This window comes from Poecilia formosa, unplaced genomic scaffold (genome assembly GCF_000485575.1).
Source record: "Poecilia formosa unplaced genomic scaffold, Poecilia_formosa-5.1.2 Scaffold130, whole genome shotgun sequence".
Lineage (NCBI taxonomy): Eukaryota > Metazoa > Chordata > Actinopteri > Cyprinodontiformes > Poeciliidae > Poecilia > Poecilia formosa.
Genome location: NW_006800069.1, coordinates 90,820 through 104,219, shown reverse-complemented (window position 1 = coordinate 104,219; position 13,400 = coordinate 90,820). Strand labels below are relative to the sequence as shown.

The 13,400-nt window shown below is 37.6% G+C and overlaps 3 protein-coding genes across 3 annotated transcripts; 2 read left to right on the top strand and 1 right to left on the bottom strand.

Annotated features, from left to right (window-relative positions):
- Nucleotides 1-1,595: 1,595 nt before the first annotated feature.
- Nucleotides 1,596-2,866, bottom strand: LOC103144672 (GTPase IMAP family member 4-like). Its single transcript, XM_016676186.1, has one exon. It carries the CDS (start codon nt 2,864-2,866, stop codon nt 1,865-1,867), a length of 1,002 nt encoding a protein of 333 aa, XP_016531672.1. The 3' UTR covers nt 1,596-1,864.
- Nucleotides 2,867-4,814: 1,948 nt separating this feature from the next.
- Nucleotides 4,815-7,032, top strand: LOC103144596 (GTPase IMAP family member 7-like). Its single transcript, XM_007561656.2, has 2 exons — nt 4,815-4,872; nt 5,622-7,032. Exons 1-2 carry the CDS (start codon nt 4,866-4,868, stop codon nt 6,698-6,700), a joined length of 1,086 nt encoding a protein of 361 aa, XP_007561718.1. The 5' UTR covers nt 4,815-4,865; the 3' UTR covers nt 6,701-7,032.
- Nucleotides 7,033-9,584: 2,552 nt separating this feature from the next.
- Nucleotides 9,585-12,639, top strand: LOC103144595 (GTPase IMAP family member 7-like). The gene is made up of 3 exons (XM_007561655.2): nt 9,585-9,628; nt 10,404-10,411; nt 11,168-12,639. Exons 1-3 carry the CDS (start codon nt 9,585-9,587, stop codon nt 12,238-12,240), a joined length of 1,125 nt encoding a protein of 374 aa, XP_007561717.2. The 3' UTR covers nt 12,241-12,639.
- Nucleotides 12,640-13,400: the final 761 nt, after the last annotated feature.

Below are 13,400 nucleotides of genomic sequence, written 5' to 3'. Positions count from 1 at the left end.
ACATTCATAGCTGTAATTGATGTGAAAGGTTGTTCACCAAAGTGTTTTCTTACTTCGCGTTCAAATTTCCAGCTCTTTATTTGCACAATGTGTTGTGTTGCTCTATCAGGTGAGGTCCCAAAAAGTATTCTTAAGCCAAGCAAGTCACTTAGAACATATCATCCCACATGCTCAAACACAGGACAAGTTGTTATCTTGAATTACGAAAATATTTCACGTTTTGTCAGTGCTTCTGGTAGATGAGGAATTTCAAAACTAAGTTATGCCATCCCATGACTTATAGTCAAAGTACGGTGCATTTCACTGTTCATTGATATGGTGATTTCTATCTACCTAACCAACTTGTGAGAAGACAAGGCAAAAATTATTAAAGATATAGAAACATTACTAGGTGAAATTTGCTTTGGATGATGGAAAATCCTCACCCTCATAAAAGATGAGTTGTATTTGCATTTCAAAACTGATTGATATTTCCATCACATTTAAAGCTGGAGTATGTAACGTTTCTAAAAATTAAAAAAAAAATTGTTTTCTTACACATTTATTAATAGACAGCATGAGACAATCTACAAAAAAAAAAAAAAAAAAAGATTATTTTTCTTATTTCGCAAACAAGCTAATTAGGATTAAATCCCCCCCCTCCTCCCTGTGCTGCTTTTGCAGTCTGCAAAAACGCACAACTCCCGGTCATAAACAACCAATCAGAGCCAGGAGGAGGGTCTTAGAGCTGTCAATCAAACTTGTGTACTTGCTGCAAAGTGTGCTAATGGTGGAAAAACAACTCACCGTTACAGGAAAACCATTAATCCACCATGATTAGTGACCATGCTAACTGAGCAATTGACAAGCTAGCCATAGCATAGCAAGGTGGTGAATGAGTGTAGTACGCAAGAGAATGATTGTCAGCGCTAAGACCCTCCTTCTTGCTCTGATCAGTTGTTTCTGACCAAGCTGTGCATTTTTGTAGTTAGCACTGAGAGCACTGGGAGAAGGCAGTGGAGCTCACCCCTCATTACCTCACTAGGGACAAGAGTGTAAGATAATGGATGGATACATAACTATGCCTGTGTGTGCATTGATGCTTCACTGATACTTACTTGACAAGCAAAAATAAATCCACTCTAGGTCTTTTTCATTTTTTATTACATAGATGCCAAGCACAAAAAGTAATCAAATTTGCATTAGGTACAGTAATTGAAATTATATTTACAGGTTACAGTTATTATTCACAGCAGTGTCACTCTGCCCATAGAAATGACAACTCTGCAAAGTTCGTACATTCTAATTCAAATGAGGTTTTATGTCCATCACAGTGTTTTACAAATATTAAAGAGGTGCATTTTCTGAACACACAATGACTTTAAGTAAAGTTTCAGGTTTACTCCCGTTTCTTCATTTTCTTTGGAATTGGAGAGGTCATACCTGTCAGTTAAACAAATATACAAAAGACACATAATATATATAAATCATAGCTCTGAAAGCAATCCCTCAATTGGTTAAAATGGCTATTATTAAAAACTGTGTATCACTATAAACTAACATTTAACCACAACATATAGAAAGCAGTTGTTACATTAGTGTGTGATGAAAAAAGCAGAGCGAACTGGACGAAAATCTTGGAGAAGGTACAGGTTAGCGTCTGAGCTAGCTGTTTCTAACTAAATACAGCTAAATTTCAGAGACAAATTTGTTGGGTCCAAAGCAACTTGGGAAAATGATCCCAGTTACTCCCGTCCATCACTTCAGATGTCCATCATGGCGCCTCAAAGTGATACGGTAATTGCAAAAGGTCAGTATCCTCTTATAATATGTCTTTCAGCCTACATTATCCAGTGGAAGAAGTTTATTTCCTCTGTGGTTCTGCTTAGTCAGCGTCATTGTCACTTGAACCTAACTCCTGGAGTTCTCCAGTCGTCTGAACTGTAGATGTTGCTGTGCCACCTGCACCTGTGGTCTCTGCTCCCAGAGCTATCCCCACTGCCGTCCCGAATGCTATTCCAAGTACTATTGGCACTGTTGGGTTTCCTTCTCTCATTAATTTTATTCCACCACCAAGAAATGCACCTAAAAGTGCCCCTGCTGAAATCCCTGTCACCTTTAACAGGATGTTTTCAGTGACAACACTTTTGGCCTTTTGCGTGACCTCAGCAGGGGACAGATTCGGAAACGCTTGCCTTAAGCTCTCTCTCTCATCGTCGATATTTCTGTTGGCCATCTGCAGCATCTCTGTGGTATAATATCCTCCATTGTTTGCCTCAAAAATGTTGTACAATGTGTTCAGAAGCTCTTTCACCTGGACAGAGTTGCTCCTGTATTCGTCCTGGCTTCCCTTCCAGTATTTGTTATCAAGGACGTTGCATCTGTTCCCACACCTCTTTACCAGGTTTCTCAGCTCTTCACTTTCATTAACAAACTGATCAATGTGTGTTTCCTCTCCCAGTTGGTCTCCATGAGTGAACAGCACTGTGGCAAACCTCAGAGCTTCATCTGAGAAGTAGTCGGTTAACTTCTTTATGACTTGGTTCTCCTGTTCTGTGAATTTCTCCACTTTTAGCACAATGATAAACACATGAGGACCAGGAGCGCACTCTGTGATGCAGTTTACTATCTCAGCCTTCATGTCTTCTTCAGATCTGTCAGTGTCGAAAAAACCGGGAGTATCGACCAGAAGCAAATTTTTCCCAACGACCGTTTTTGACTTTGCCTCACATGTTCTGGTTCCAGATTTGGCGGTATGATTTATTTCAAATGCATTCTCTCCAGACAAGGTGTTTAAAAGACTGCTTTTCCCAGCTCCAGTCTTTCCCAAAACCACAATCCTCATATTTTCTGGAAGAGAAAAAAAAAGAAGTTTATATGAGGACATGGATAATTTTGTTTGTATTAATCAAAAAGTATTTTTATGACGTAGAAAGCAGAATGGGAATTAAATGTGTTTAGGGAAATGTTTCACAACTAGTCCAGAAATATTCACATCCCAAGATAGAAATGATTTAAAGTAGCCCTTTCATTTTACCACCATTCCCCTAACCGGACATGATAATATTGTTGGCACTTGTCAAATTTCCTATCAGAAACAAACATATTGACTGAAAAAGAAAAATTCAGCCAAATTAAAGGTGTTGAGTTTAAATGTAAACACAAACATACAAACTCAGGAAATGTGACAAAACCATCTGAATTAAATGACATTTTTGTGTACAGAGGTAAACACACTCACAGTGAAAACTTAAACTACTGTTTTATTTTTTTGTAGGAAAAATTTTTTTACACGTTTGAAAAAATAAAAATAACTGCACCCTTTGAAAAAAAACATGATTATCTGTAAAACATAGTAGCCAAAAAAATAACATTTTAAATGAATGTTATACAGGTTTACCTTCCATGCTGCGATGCTGCTACGGAGACTCAGATCCCCAAACCTTTTCCTTTTCCTTGAGCTTTTGTGTCACCTGTTTGAGTTGTTTAATGAGCTTACTATTTTTACCATCTGGGAGTTCAGCATAGCGGCGGCTGAACAGACCAATTGAAAAGTTTCATAAGAAACTTGATGGACTTGTCTTCCTTACAGGGGTTGATTACCTACCAGCTGCACCCAGTAGGGACATTATTTAAGCCAAAAGAACAAACACAGAAAGGAAAAGTTTAAATGGTCACAAAAATACACCTAAAAGCCAAACAAACTAAATAATGAAGGGGCTGCTGTGAGTATGATGTGTAGTAATGCTCATGGCCATCTGGTCATGACATAGTTAATAATAATAACATATAACCAAATGTAAATGTTGTGTTAACCCTTTTTCTAAGATTTCTTAGGTTGTTAGCCGAAGACTTTATTCTTAAGCGAATTAGTCAGAAAATGAGATGTCAGGTATGATCCTTCAACCTTATGGGGATTTTTTTATTCATAATGGAAGAATCATGTGCATGTAATCATATATTCACCTCAGCAAACTTTCAACTGCAATAAATAATAAAAAAAATTATCACAGCAAAATCCACAGAGCAATCAAACTTTTATTAAACCTGCATGTAGATCTCAAAAGTTTGTAAATTGGTTAAAATGTCCAGAAAGCATAGACCGATATTTAAATAGAGAATCATTTGATTCAGTAAGTTTTGTTTTTGTGAACATCAATTGTTGTAAAAACATACATAAGCTCACTTTGACACAAATTATAAACACATTTTAGGCTACACATTGATTGTACATTTAAGACGAATTTCGCAAAATCCCATGTAGAACATAGCAATGATTTTTGAAATGTTGCGGACAACCAGATATCTTTGCCACTTTATAAGCGACACTAAGCAAAAAAAAGTATAAGCAATACTTTTGATACTTTTACACTCAAAATGTAAGAAAAATATTAAGATTAAAGTCAACACACTAGTACTCCAACAGCATAATGGTCTCTAATAATCTCTTAAATGTATAAAAACCCTTAGCTAAACATTATGAAATAGTACAAGCAGGATCCCAAAAGTCATAGATTACTGTTCGTCATATATTGTCAAAAAATAAGTAGTAATTTCCATTTCATGGACTGATTCCTCCATCTTCTCTTGCTTTGTATCTTTTAATAAACATGGCTCCATGTTGTTTCTAATTCATGTTTTGTGCTGTATCTCTGCTTCCATTGCATTGTTTTATGATAGTGTTGAGCTCTACAAAGCTGCACACTGGTGGACCAAAAATTGATTTGATGTAATTGCACTTTGTGTTTCGATCATTCCAAGAGCTTGCTGCCTGGAAACAAGTCAAACAGGAAGAAAGACAACAAAGCAGGCAAGTCAGAGCAAAAGAACAAGCCTCCGAGCTCAGACGTTTCATCGTTTCTTCATGTAATTCTCTCTGCGACAACATGAACGGTAAGCTGTGCTGACGTTTCCAACTTTACCTCTTTTAACGTTAAATTTGTTTTGAGCTGAAATGTTTTTGTTACAGTAAAAAGAGAATTACTTTCGACCCAATTAAATGATGAGCTGTTTGCTTATTCATCTGATTATTTTATTTATTTAATCTCAAACAAATTGTCTTTCTGAAGGTTCTGTAGGTTTATGAGAAAGTCTAACGTGTCATTTGACCCCCCGCCCCTAAAAAAAAAATTAGCATAACTCCTTTTACTATTTCTGACTCTGTTGATTTACTCTTCATTGAATTTTGGGAGGGTCTGCAAACCTTAACACTTCTACAATATTTAATACAAATGATAAAAGTCATTCAAAACTGTTATGTTGTCTTATGTGCTGGAAGAGACCGTTGTCTAAATGTAGAGCTTAGATTCTAGATATAGACAGGAATATTAAGTTTTACTAAACTGATAACATTTACAAATGCAGAGAATAATTTCATGTTCACTGAGGTTTTTTCAGACAGTTCTCCTATTCAGTTGAATACTAATCCAACTTTCAAAAACTCTTCTGAGACTATGATTACAATTAAATATATATAGATATACAGTGATTGAATGTGCAATATTTAAACTAACATTTTTTAGTTGTTTTAGAATGTAATTGATTCATTTGTTCTTGTGACTGAGGCTCAATTTTGGTTGCAAGGGTCTTACAGTATAAACACCAAGCAGTCTGTAAAATGATCATTTTTTGTTTTCCTCCAGGGTCAGACACATTCAGGATTGTCCTGCTGGGGAAGAGTGGAAACGGCAAGAGCAGCCTGGCTAACACCATTTTTGGAGAAGCAATTTTTCAAGTAAAAAAAATTAACGACACAACCTCTTTTGCTTCCCAAGCTAAAACCAAAAGTGTCAATGGCAAAAGCCTCACTTTGATTGATACGCCTGGTTTGTTCGACTCAGGCAGGATGTCTCAGAAGGAGGTCAAGTCTGCGTGGGAGACGTGTATCATAGAGTGCGCTCCGGGGCCTCATGTCTTTCTGATTCTTCTCAAGGTGGAGAGATACACAGAGCAGGAGAAGGCTGTAGTCACCAAAATATTAGAGAAATTCACAGATGAAGCCCTGAAGTATGCAGCGGTGGTCTTCACCCACGGTGACCAGCTGCCTGAAGGGATGAAAATGGAAGAGTATGTGGACCAGAGTGACGGTCTGAGGGAACTGGTGGAGAAGTGTGGCGGTCGCTGCCATGTCTTTGATAACAGATACTGGAAGAACAACCAGGAAGACGATTACAGAAGCAACAAGTTCCAGGTGGCAGAGCTGCTCAACACCATAGACAAGATGTTGATGGAGAACAGAGGAGGGTTCTACACCAATGCAGAGCTGAATGAGGCGGAGAGAAAAATACAAGAAGAGGCAAAACTGATCAAGATGTCATCAGAAAACCTGTCAGAGGATGAGATCAGACAATGGGCAATAGTCAAAATCCAAAAGAAGTCTTTGGAGAGAGGAACACAAATACCCATCAAAGTCATCATTGGTGTGGCAATCTCAGGAATAATTGTAGCCATCTCCGCTTGGTTCATCAAATCTAGGTTAGAGCAGACATTACCAGAGATAACACTATCCAGCACCACGATACCAAGTCACGGTGCTGAAGAATTGATGGTTGAAACTTTAGAGGAAGTGGGGAAAGAAATTACAGCTGTAAGCGTACCATCCCCAGCCATCCCCATAGGCCAGGAAGTTGAGCTGGAATCAGCAGACGGAGTGGAAGGTATACTGGAATGGCTTAAGGATTTGTTTGAAAGAACATATGATCCATTTAATCCATTTGAATAAACAGTAAAGGAGACTTGAATGTTAAAACTAGGATTCTTCCTCAACATTGTCGTTTTTGTGCTATGTATTCATGAAACTGGTGTTTTGGGTTCAATTTGTACGTAAATTCAGCAAATTGAATAATTTTACAGTTTGGAGTGTTGTACAGTCTAATCTTCTTTGGAAATGCTTTCACTGTATACTGATTTTAAGGTAAAGCAATCATATTCCCAGATATATTTTAACATTTTTAAACACTGACATTTATGGTACTTTTCTGTACGATAAACTATCTGTGTTTTTTTGTTTAGGCACATCTTTTTTTTTTCTTGTTTTTTGTTGTTATAGCAAAATAAAACAACTTGTTGGCCACATGTCTCTTGCATAAATACTTCTGCATCTCACTTCACGCTCACTTTCGCAAGCGTAGCCTAAAAGCCAAGCTGGTGTTACTTGGTGTAAGAGTTTAGTTTTTCATCAGTCAAATATAAAACATAACAATAAAAAAAAGCTTTTAATGAGCATAAAATGTCGGGTCAGTATCAGAATAACTGACCAGCTGACATAGAACTGAGGAAATAGGGGGGAAAGATGTTCCACAGGGAACATGGCAAACAAGTAAAAACTATAAAAACACACGTCTAAATACTCAAACACCCAAGAATCATGAGAGTAACAATTTTAAACTTGAACATTTTCACTTGCACAGTTCAATAAGAAAATCCAAAAGATTTTTTGAGCTAGAAACCCAACTTGGTTGGGTTTGAAGTTCTTTCCAAAGTAGAACAATTGTCGCTGTTTACAGTTGTCTGATTCAGCTCGTTCCAGAGGTCTTCAACTTTTTTTTTTTTTTAAATGCACACCTCATTTATGTTGTTTCTAACAGAAGATTATGGTGCCTGACCAATATATTATTTTGGCTGTTGAAGATCATTAGTCACTATTTGTTCATCTTTACCCATCTTTTCTTCAGAGGACCACAGCAGAAAGTCCTAGTACCACTTTGTAGCAATATGTAGCTGAGTTTCCACTATAAATGTGTCCAACACTTGGTCTATATTCTACTGTCAAAAAACCAAACAATAAAAAAACGAGAAAAACCGCAAAGGTGTTTTACATTAAATAAGAAATTCAATTAAAATCACACATGAATAAGGTTATTCAACAGTAATGGCAGTGATGGATATAAACAGTTACATGAGATGTGTTCATAATTCAGCCATCAGAAGTCGGCATCTTATTCATGCACTGGAGCAACAAGCCCTTTACACTTGGAGAGCGGGTTCTTACGTGCCATTTTGGGGAAATGGTAGTCAGCAGTTTTGCAGAAGAGGTATGAATTCAACATGTTGGAATGACACACAACTTTTTATGAGCTGTGCGATGCTGTGGGAGCTCTGGTGGAGCCAACTGCACTATGTCCAAAAAAACCCAAAACTAACCATCATCCTCTTACCATTTCCTGTCGTCTCCTTCAATGTGACATCCGGCTGTGACTCCTGTGATGCAAAAGACGTTTTTCTATTGCAGTCTTGCAAAATACATTTGTTTCTATTCTGCTGAAAAAACACCTCATCTTAGCACAAAAAAACATGAGTTGTTACAGAATTAGCATGTTTCTATTTAGCCAATTTATTTTCCTAATATCAATTTGAGCAATTCTATGATGAATGGGAATGCAGCTTTTGTAAAGTATGGTTTTAGTGCATTAACTTTTCTACAAAGACATAAAACAATTTACATAAGAAAAAACTTAAGTCAGACTTTTTCCTTACTGATTGCCATTTGAGGATGGGGGGGCCAGAAGAAAGTATCTGCCCTGTGGTTGGAGCCTGGGCTGTGGATGACCTTTGGGGCCTCGGGGGACGGTCGGGGACAGGGCTGGCAAATCAGTTCTTCTGGGATCGGTCAGATTTTTGGTTATGGTGGCCGACCCTTTGGGTGGGGTGGTTGCCAGATTCTAGTGGGTGGAAGTGTGTGGTGGTGATCCGGAGAGGTGGCTTCAATATGACAGTCGGCCTGGTGTGGTGTGTTGGAGATGGGGGGGGAGTGCTGTCTGGGAAGGGTGCACTGTCGGCATGTTTTGTTGCCGACAGTATATATAAAATATATTTTCATGAAAGGTACACACCGTAGCTTTGCCGTCTCATCTATCAGTAGCGCTGAAAACATGCCAGCCTTTTGGTGACATAAAAAGACTGTAAACACTTTTGTTCTGAGGTCTCTGCTGGCTGGTATTGGGTTACACCTCACACAAAAATGTCCTTTCAGTTCGTTTCCTGTCACATCAAGATGCAACCCTATAAAGCTATCAAAAGATGCCATCATTGTCCTCCTATTCTCACATAAGACATTCTTGAACATTATTAACATGTTTCTTTTGCTTTTTGTTTTTAAGCTTTTCATTAACTGCTTCGTTGAAAGGAGTAGAATGAACTAATTTAAAACCGGCACCACCCTGAAAAGCTGTGAAAGATGTCATTGTTATCCTCCTCTTATGGCCATGCAGGTTCCACTGGTACTTTATAATTAAGCAAAAAAATAAAAAATTATACATTATTTTATAATTAAACAAAATAACATTACACAATTGTACAACTTTATTCAAAGATAGAGGAAAAAAAATAATGATTTTTCACTTCAAAATCAGTTATTCTTTGTTCTGAAGTCCTACATCTTAAAATTACACATTACAAATTGACTTTTTATGATGCTAATAAAATATCTATAAATGACCAAAGCTGATAATAGCATACAGCGACTTGCAAAAGTATTTAGATCCTTTAACATTTCCATATTTTGTCACATTACAACCAAAAACCTAAGTGTGTTTCATTTTAATTTTAGCCAGGAACCACAGATGAGTGACGAGACGCGAACATGGCTGGCAAACAGTGACATAGCAATGACTGAGTGTGACAAGCATCTGGTGAAGAATGGAGGAGACAGGTAAGACTAAATACACAGGGGATAACAAGGGACAAATGGAAACAATCAAGAGCAAAACACGAACATTAATTATTAATCAAAAATGCACAGAAAACCCACATCCTCACACGTGGAAAAAATGGGGCTGAACTCTTTTGCACAGCACACTTTTCAGTTTTAGATTTGTAAAAAAAAAAAAAAATATTTTGAATCATTGTTTCATTTTCTTTCGACTTCACAATTGTACACCACTTTGTGTCGGTCTTTCACATAAAATTCCAATGAAATAGATTCATGTTAGTGGTTGTAATGTGGATAAAATATGCAAAAGTTCAAAAGGTATGAATACTTTTGCAAGCCACTGTACCGTGACGTCGGCAGACTATATGTCTTTATCCCCATAGCTTTACACATCTATTGCTTGGAACAAATGTGGCCACGTAAGATTACAATGAATAATTTTCAATGCATGGAAAAATCATGTCTGTTTGACAACCGTAACTTTCGCAAATCTGTCGCATAAAAGAATTGACCTATGTGGATAAATTCAAGGTGTATGTCTAGTCTGTACTCTAACAATAAATCATGGTGTGTTTTATAGACTTTCCATTGTTGCACCAACAATGTTCCATTGTTCCATTGCCTCAACCAACTAGGCAAACCAGAATATACAACAATCACACGCTGCTGTAGAAAAACAACAGCAGTGATCGTAGTTCCCAGACAACACTTTCCTTACATAGAAGAGCAGCTGATCAGTCTTCAGGTGGCTTTGCTGTGATCTCTTTTCTGTCAGCATGGAAGGTCAGTTTTGCTTTCTTTCTATCTGTTCCTGCTCCGAACATCATATTTTGCATTTGATTGATTAAACATTGATCAGCTTGGTTGGGTTAAATGTTAACTTTCATGGTCTTGACTGACAGATTTAAAACTGTTGGAGGCACAGTGAAGGCATTTGCCTGCAATCAGCTGAATATGGTGCTACATTGTAATGTACTGGTTTGTAAGATTTTCACCGACTTATTTTTAGGCTTTAAATGCTTTTAAATTAATTTTAAAAAAAAAATCTTTATCTTATCTTTGTATATGATTCCTGTTTGAAGTGTGTTTTTATGAGAGCATGATTTCACTTCTGTTTGTATTTATTTATTTTCATTTCCTGGTGTTGTAATCCCTTCAAAGTTGACTGGTTTCTTGTTTACCAGTAAGTGGAGATTTTCTTTTTATGTTCTGAATGTGTTTTTATGAGAAAGAATTTAACATTATATCCAAGTGTGAAAATGTGTGAAAGTGTTTGCTGAGGATTTATCAGATCACAGTGTTTGGACTACGCCCATCCTTGAGTAACATCTCCCCATATCCCAAGAAAAACAAATAAAAGAATAAAATATCCACTTTTTCAAGTTTAAAAAACCTGCAACCATCTGTTTCTCAGTCCGAAGCCACTAGATTCATCGACTGACATTTTGTATTTCTTAAACTCAGACGTTTACTGAGTAGTGGGTTAATTGAAAAGCTTCAATTCAAATATGCTTTTCTTGTACTTATCTTTTCTTCCAGTGCCGGACTCAAAGAGAATTGTCCTTCTGGGGAAAACTGGATGTGGCAAAAGCAGCTTGGCTAACACCATATTTGGAGAGGAAGTCTTCAAGATCAGCCACTTTCCCATTTCCGAACTAAGTCTGTCTCGAGGGGAAACCAGACCTGTTAATGGCAGGAACCTCACTCTGATTGACAGTCCCGGTCTTTTTGACACCCGTGTCTCTGAAGTCAAGCTTAAGAAGGAGATCCTGAGCTGCATCACAGAGTGCGCTCCCGGACCTCACGCTTTCCTCATCGTTCTTAAAGTGGAGAAATTCACAAAGCAGGAGAAAGACGTCATCAGAGAAATATGCAGACACTTCTCTGAAGAGGCTCTGAAATTTGCTGCCATTGTCTTTACCCATGGAGACCAGCTCCCAGAGAGAAGGAGGATCGAGGACTTTGTCCAACACAACGAAGAACTGAAAGACCTGGTGAAAAACTGTGGAGGCAGGTGCCATGTTGTAGACAATAAATACTGGAACCGTAACACAGAAGATCAGTATAGGAACAATAAGCTCCAAGTGGCAGAAATACTGAGTACAATTGATAAGATTAGTGAAGCAAATGATGGCAAGTTTTACACCAATGAGATGCTGCAAGCAGTGATAAACCAAATAGAGGTAGAGGAGGCAAAAATGAAGCCCTCATCAACTAACCAATCATCAGAGGAAACTAGAAACAAAGCTAAAAGAAGCGTGTTTAATTCGTTAATGTGTCAGCTAGTGGGTAGTGCTACAGGGGCATTGTTGGGAGCATTCCTTGGTGTGACCAAGCACATTAAACTCTTACTTAGTGGGTCGGAACATTCAGATGTTCCACCACAAGCATCTGTCCAAAGCCCGACATTGCTTTCTGAGGCTGCTTTAAGTGAAGCCATGAGGGGAGTCAGGAAAGGATACAATGCAGGTGCAGAAGCAGAAACTGTACAGGAGGCATTTAGTGAAGCCATGAAAGCTGTTTGGCATCAGAGCCCCGAGACGGACTCAAGTGTAAAAAGAGAAAAAAAGGAGAAAGACTCAGAGAGTAAAGGAAAGGCAGAAACAGATTAATTTTATGTGTTTGAACATGTTAAATGTGATACAAGTATAAAACTTTCTGATTTTATCTCTCAACAGAATCATATATGCTGCAAAGTTGATTCATAATAGTAATAATAAAAATAATAATCTGTGAAAATCATGCATGGGAAAGTATATGTTGCAATGATATTAACTTTATTTGATTCTGTTTATCTAACGAGGTCCACTGATAAACTGTTGTAGACATACTTAGCCACCAGGGGGAGCTAAAGCGCATGAAAAGCCTGGGTGCAAAGAGAGAAAGAACAAGGCGTCTGAGCTACTTTGTTGTTTAGTGTTAATGGCCTGCAGATATAAAGGCATGCTAGAGAAAATAATTTGTTCTGTGTGGATTTTGAAAAACCAGACTAATCAAAGGGGAAAATGTTTCAAACAATAATCTAATATAAACAGCGCCTCCTAGAGTCTATAGATAATGGTTGCAGAAGTAGGTGCACTTTTACAGAATGTTACAACCTTTGCTTGTTTTATTATTTCTCTGAGTTAGAGAAGTTGTATTTACTATATCAAATATGAAATAAAATTTAAATCAAATAAAATTTGTCATATCCAGTTTTGGTCACAAAACACTTGTCTCCAGAGATACATCATGGACAGGTTGCCAGCATCGAAGCAATGGAGAGACAAAGAACAGACAGCAATGCATGCAATTGAATCAGAAGGGAAGTTAAAGAAACTAATTAATCTAACAATCATGTTTTTGAACTGTTGGAGGAAGTCGGAATCCCTAGACCAAGATTCAAACCAAACACGTTCTTGCTGCATAGCAACACTGCAAACACTGTGCAGCCCAAAATACAATATAATGTTCAGAATTAATATTCAGGGAAAAGAAGGACTGGAAATTCCTTGTTGTTGTTTTGTTTACAAAGCAAGGTGACAGTCTTTGTAGGACGACAGTGTCACAAAGTTTCTCTTCAGAGTTGTTCCGCTTATTTACCTTATCAGATGGGCCACAGCTTGGAAAGTTAATAAAACAGAATTTGCCTCGCGAGCTACAGCTCATGTGACTGTAACGTTGTTGACAATAAATACGGGAACTGTGGAGTAGAACAGTAGCATCACAATCCTGAGAATAGCTGATAAGTCCAACATTTAGCCTCATCTGTATTTCGCCTCATCTGTATTTC

Excerpts from the sequence above, each read along its gene's own strand:
- LOC103144672 (XM_016676186.1), bottom strand. The coding sequence starts at position 2,866 with ATGTCCTCATATAAACTTCTTTTTTTTTCTCTTCCAGAAAATATGAGG.
- LOC103144595 (XM_007561655.2), top strand. The coding sequence starts at position 9,585 with ATGACTGAGTGTGACAAGCATCTGGTGAAGAATGGAGGAGACAG.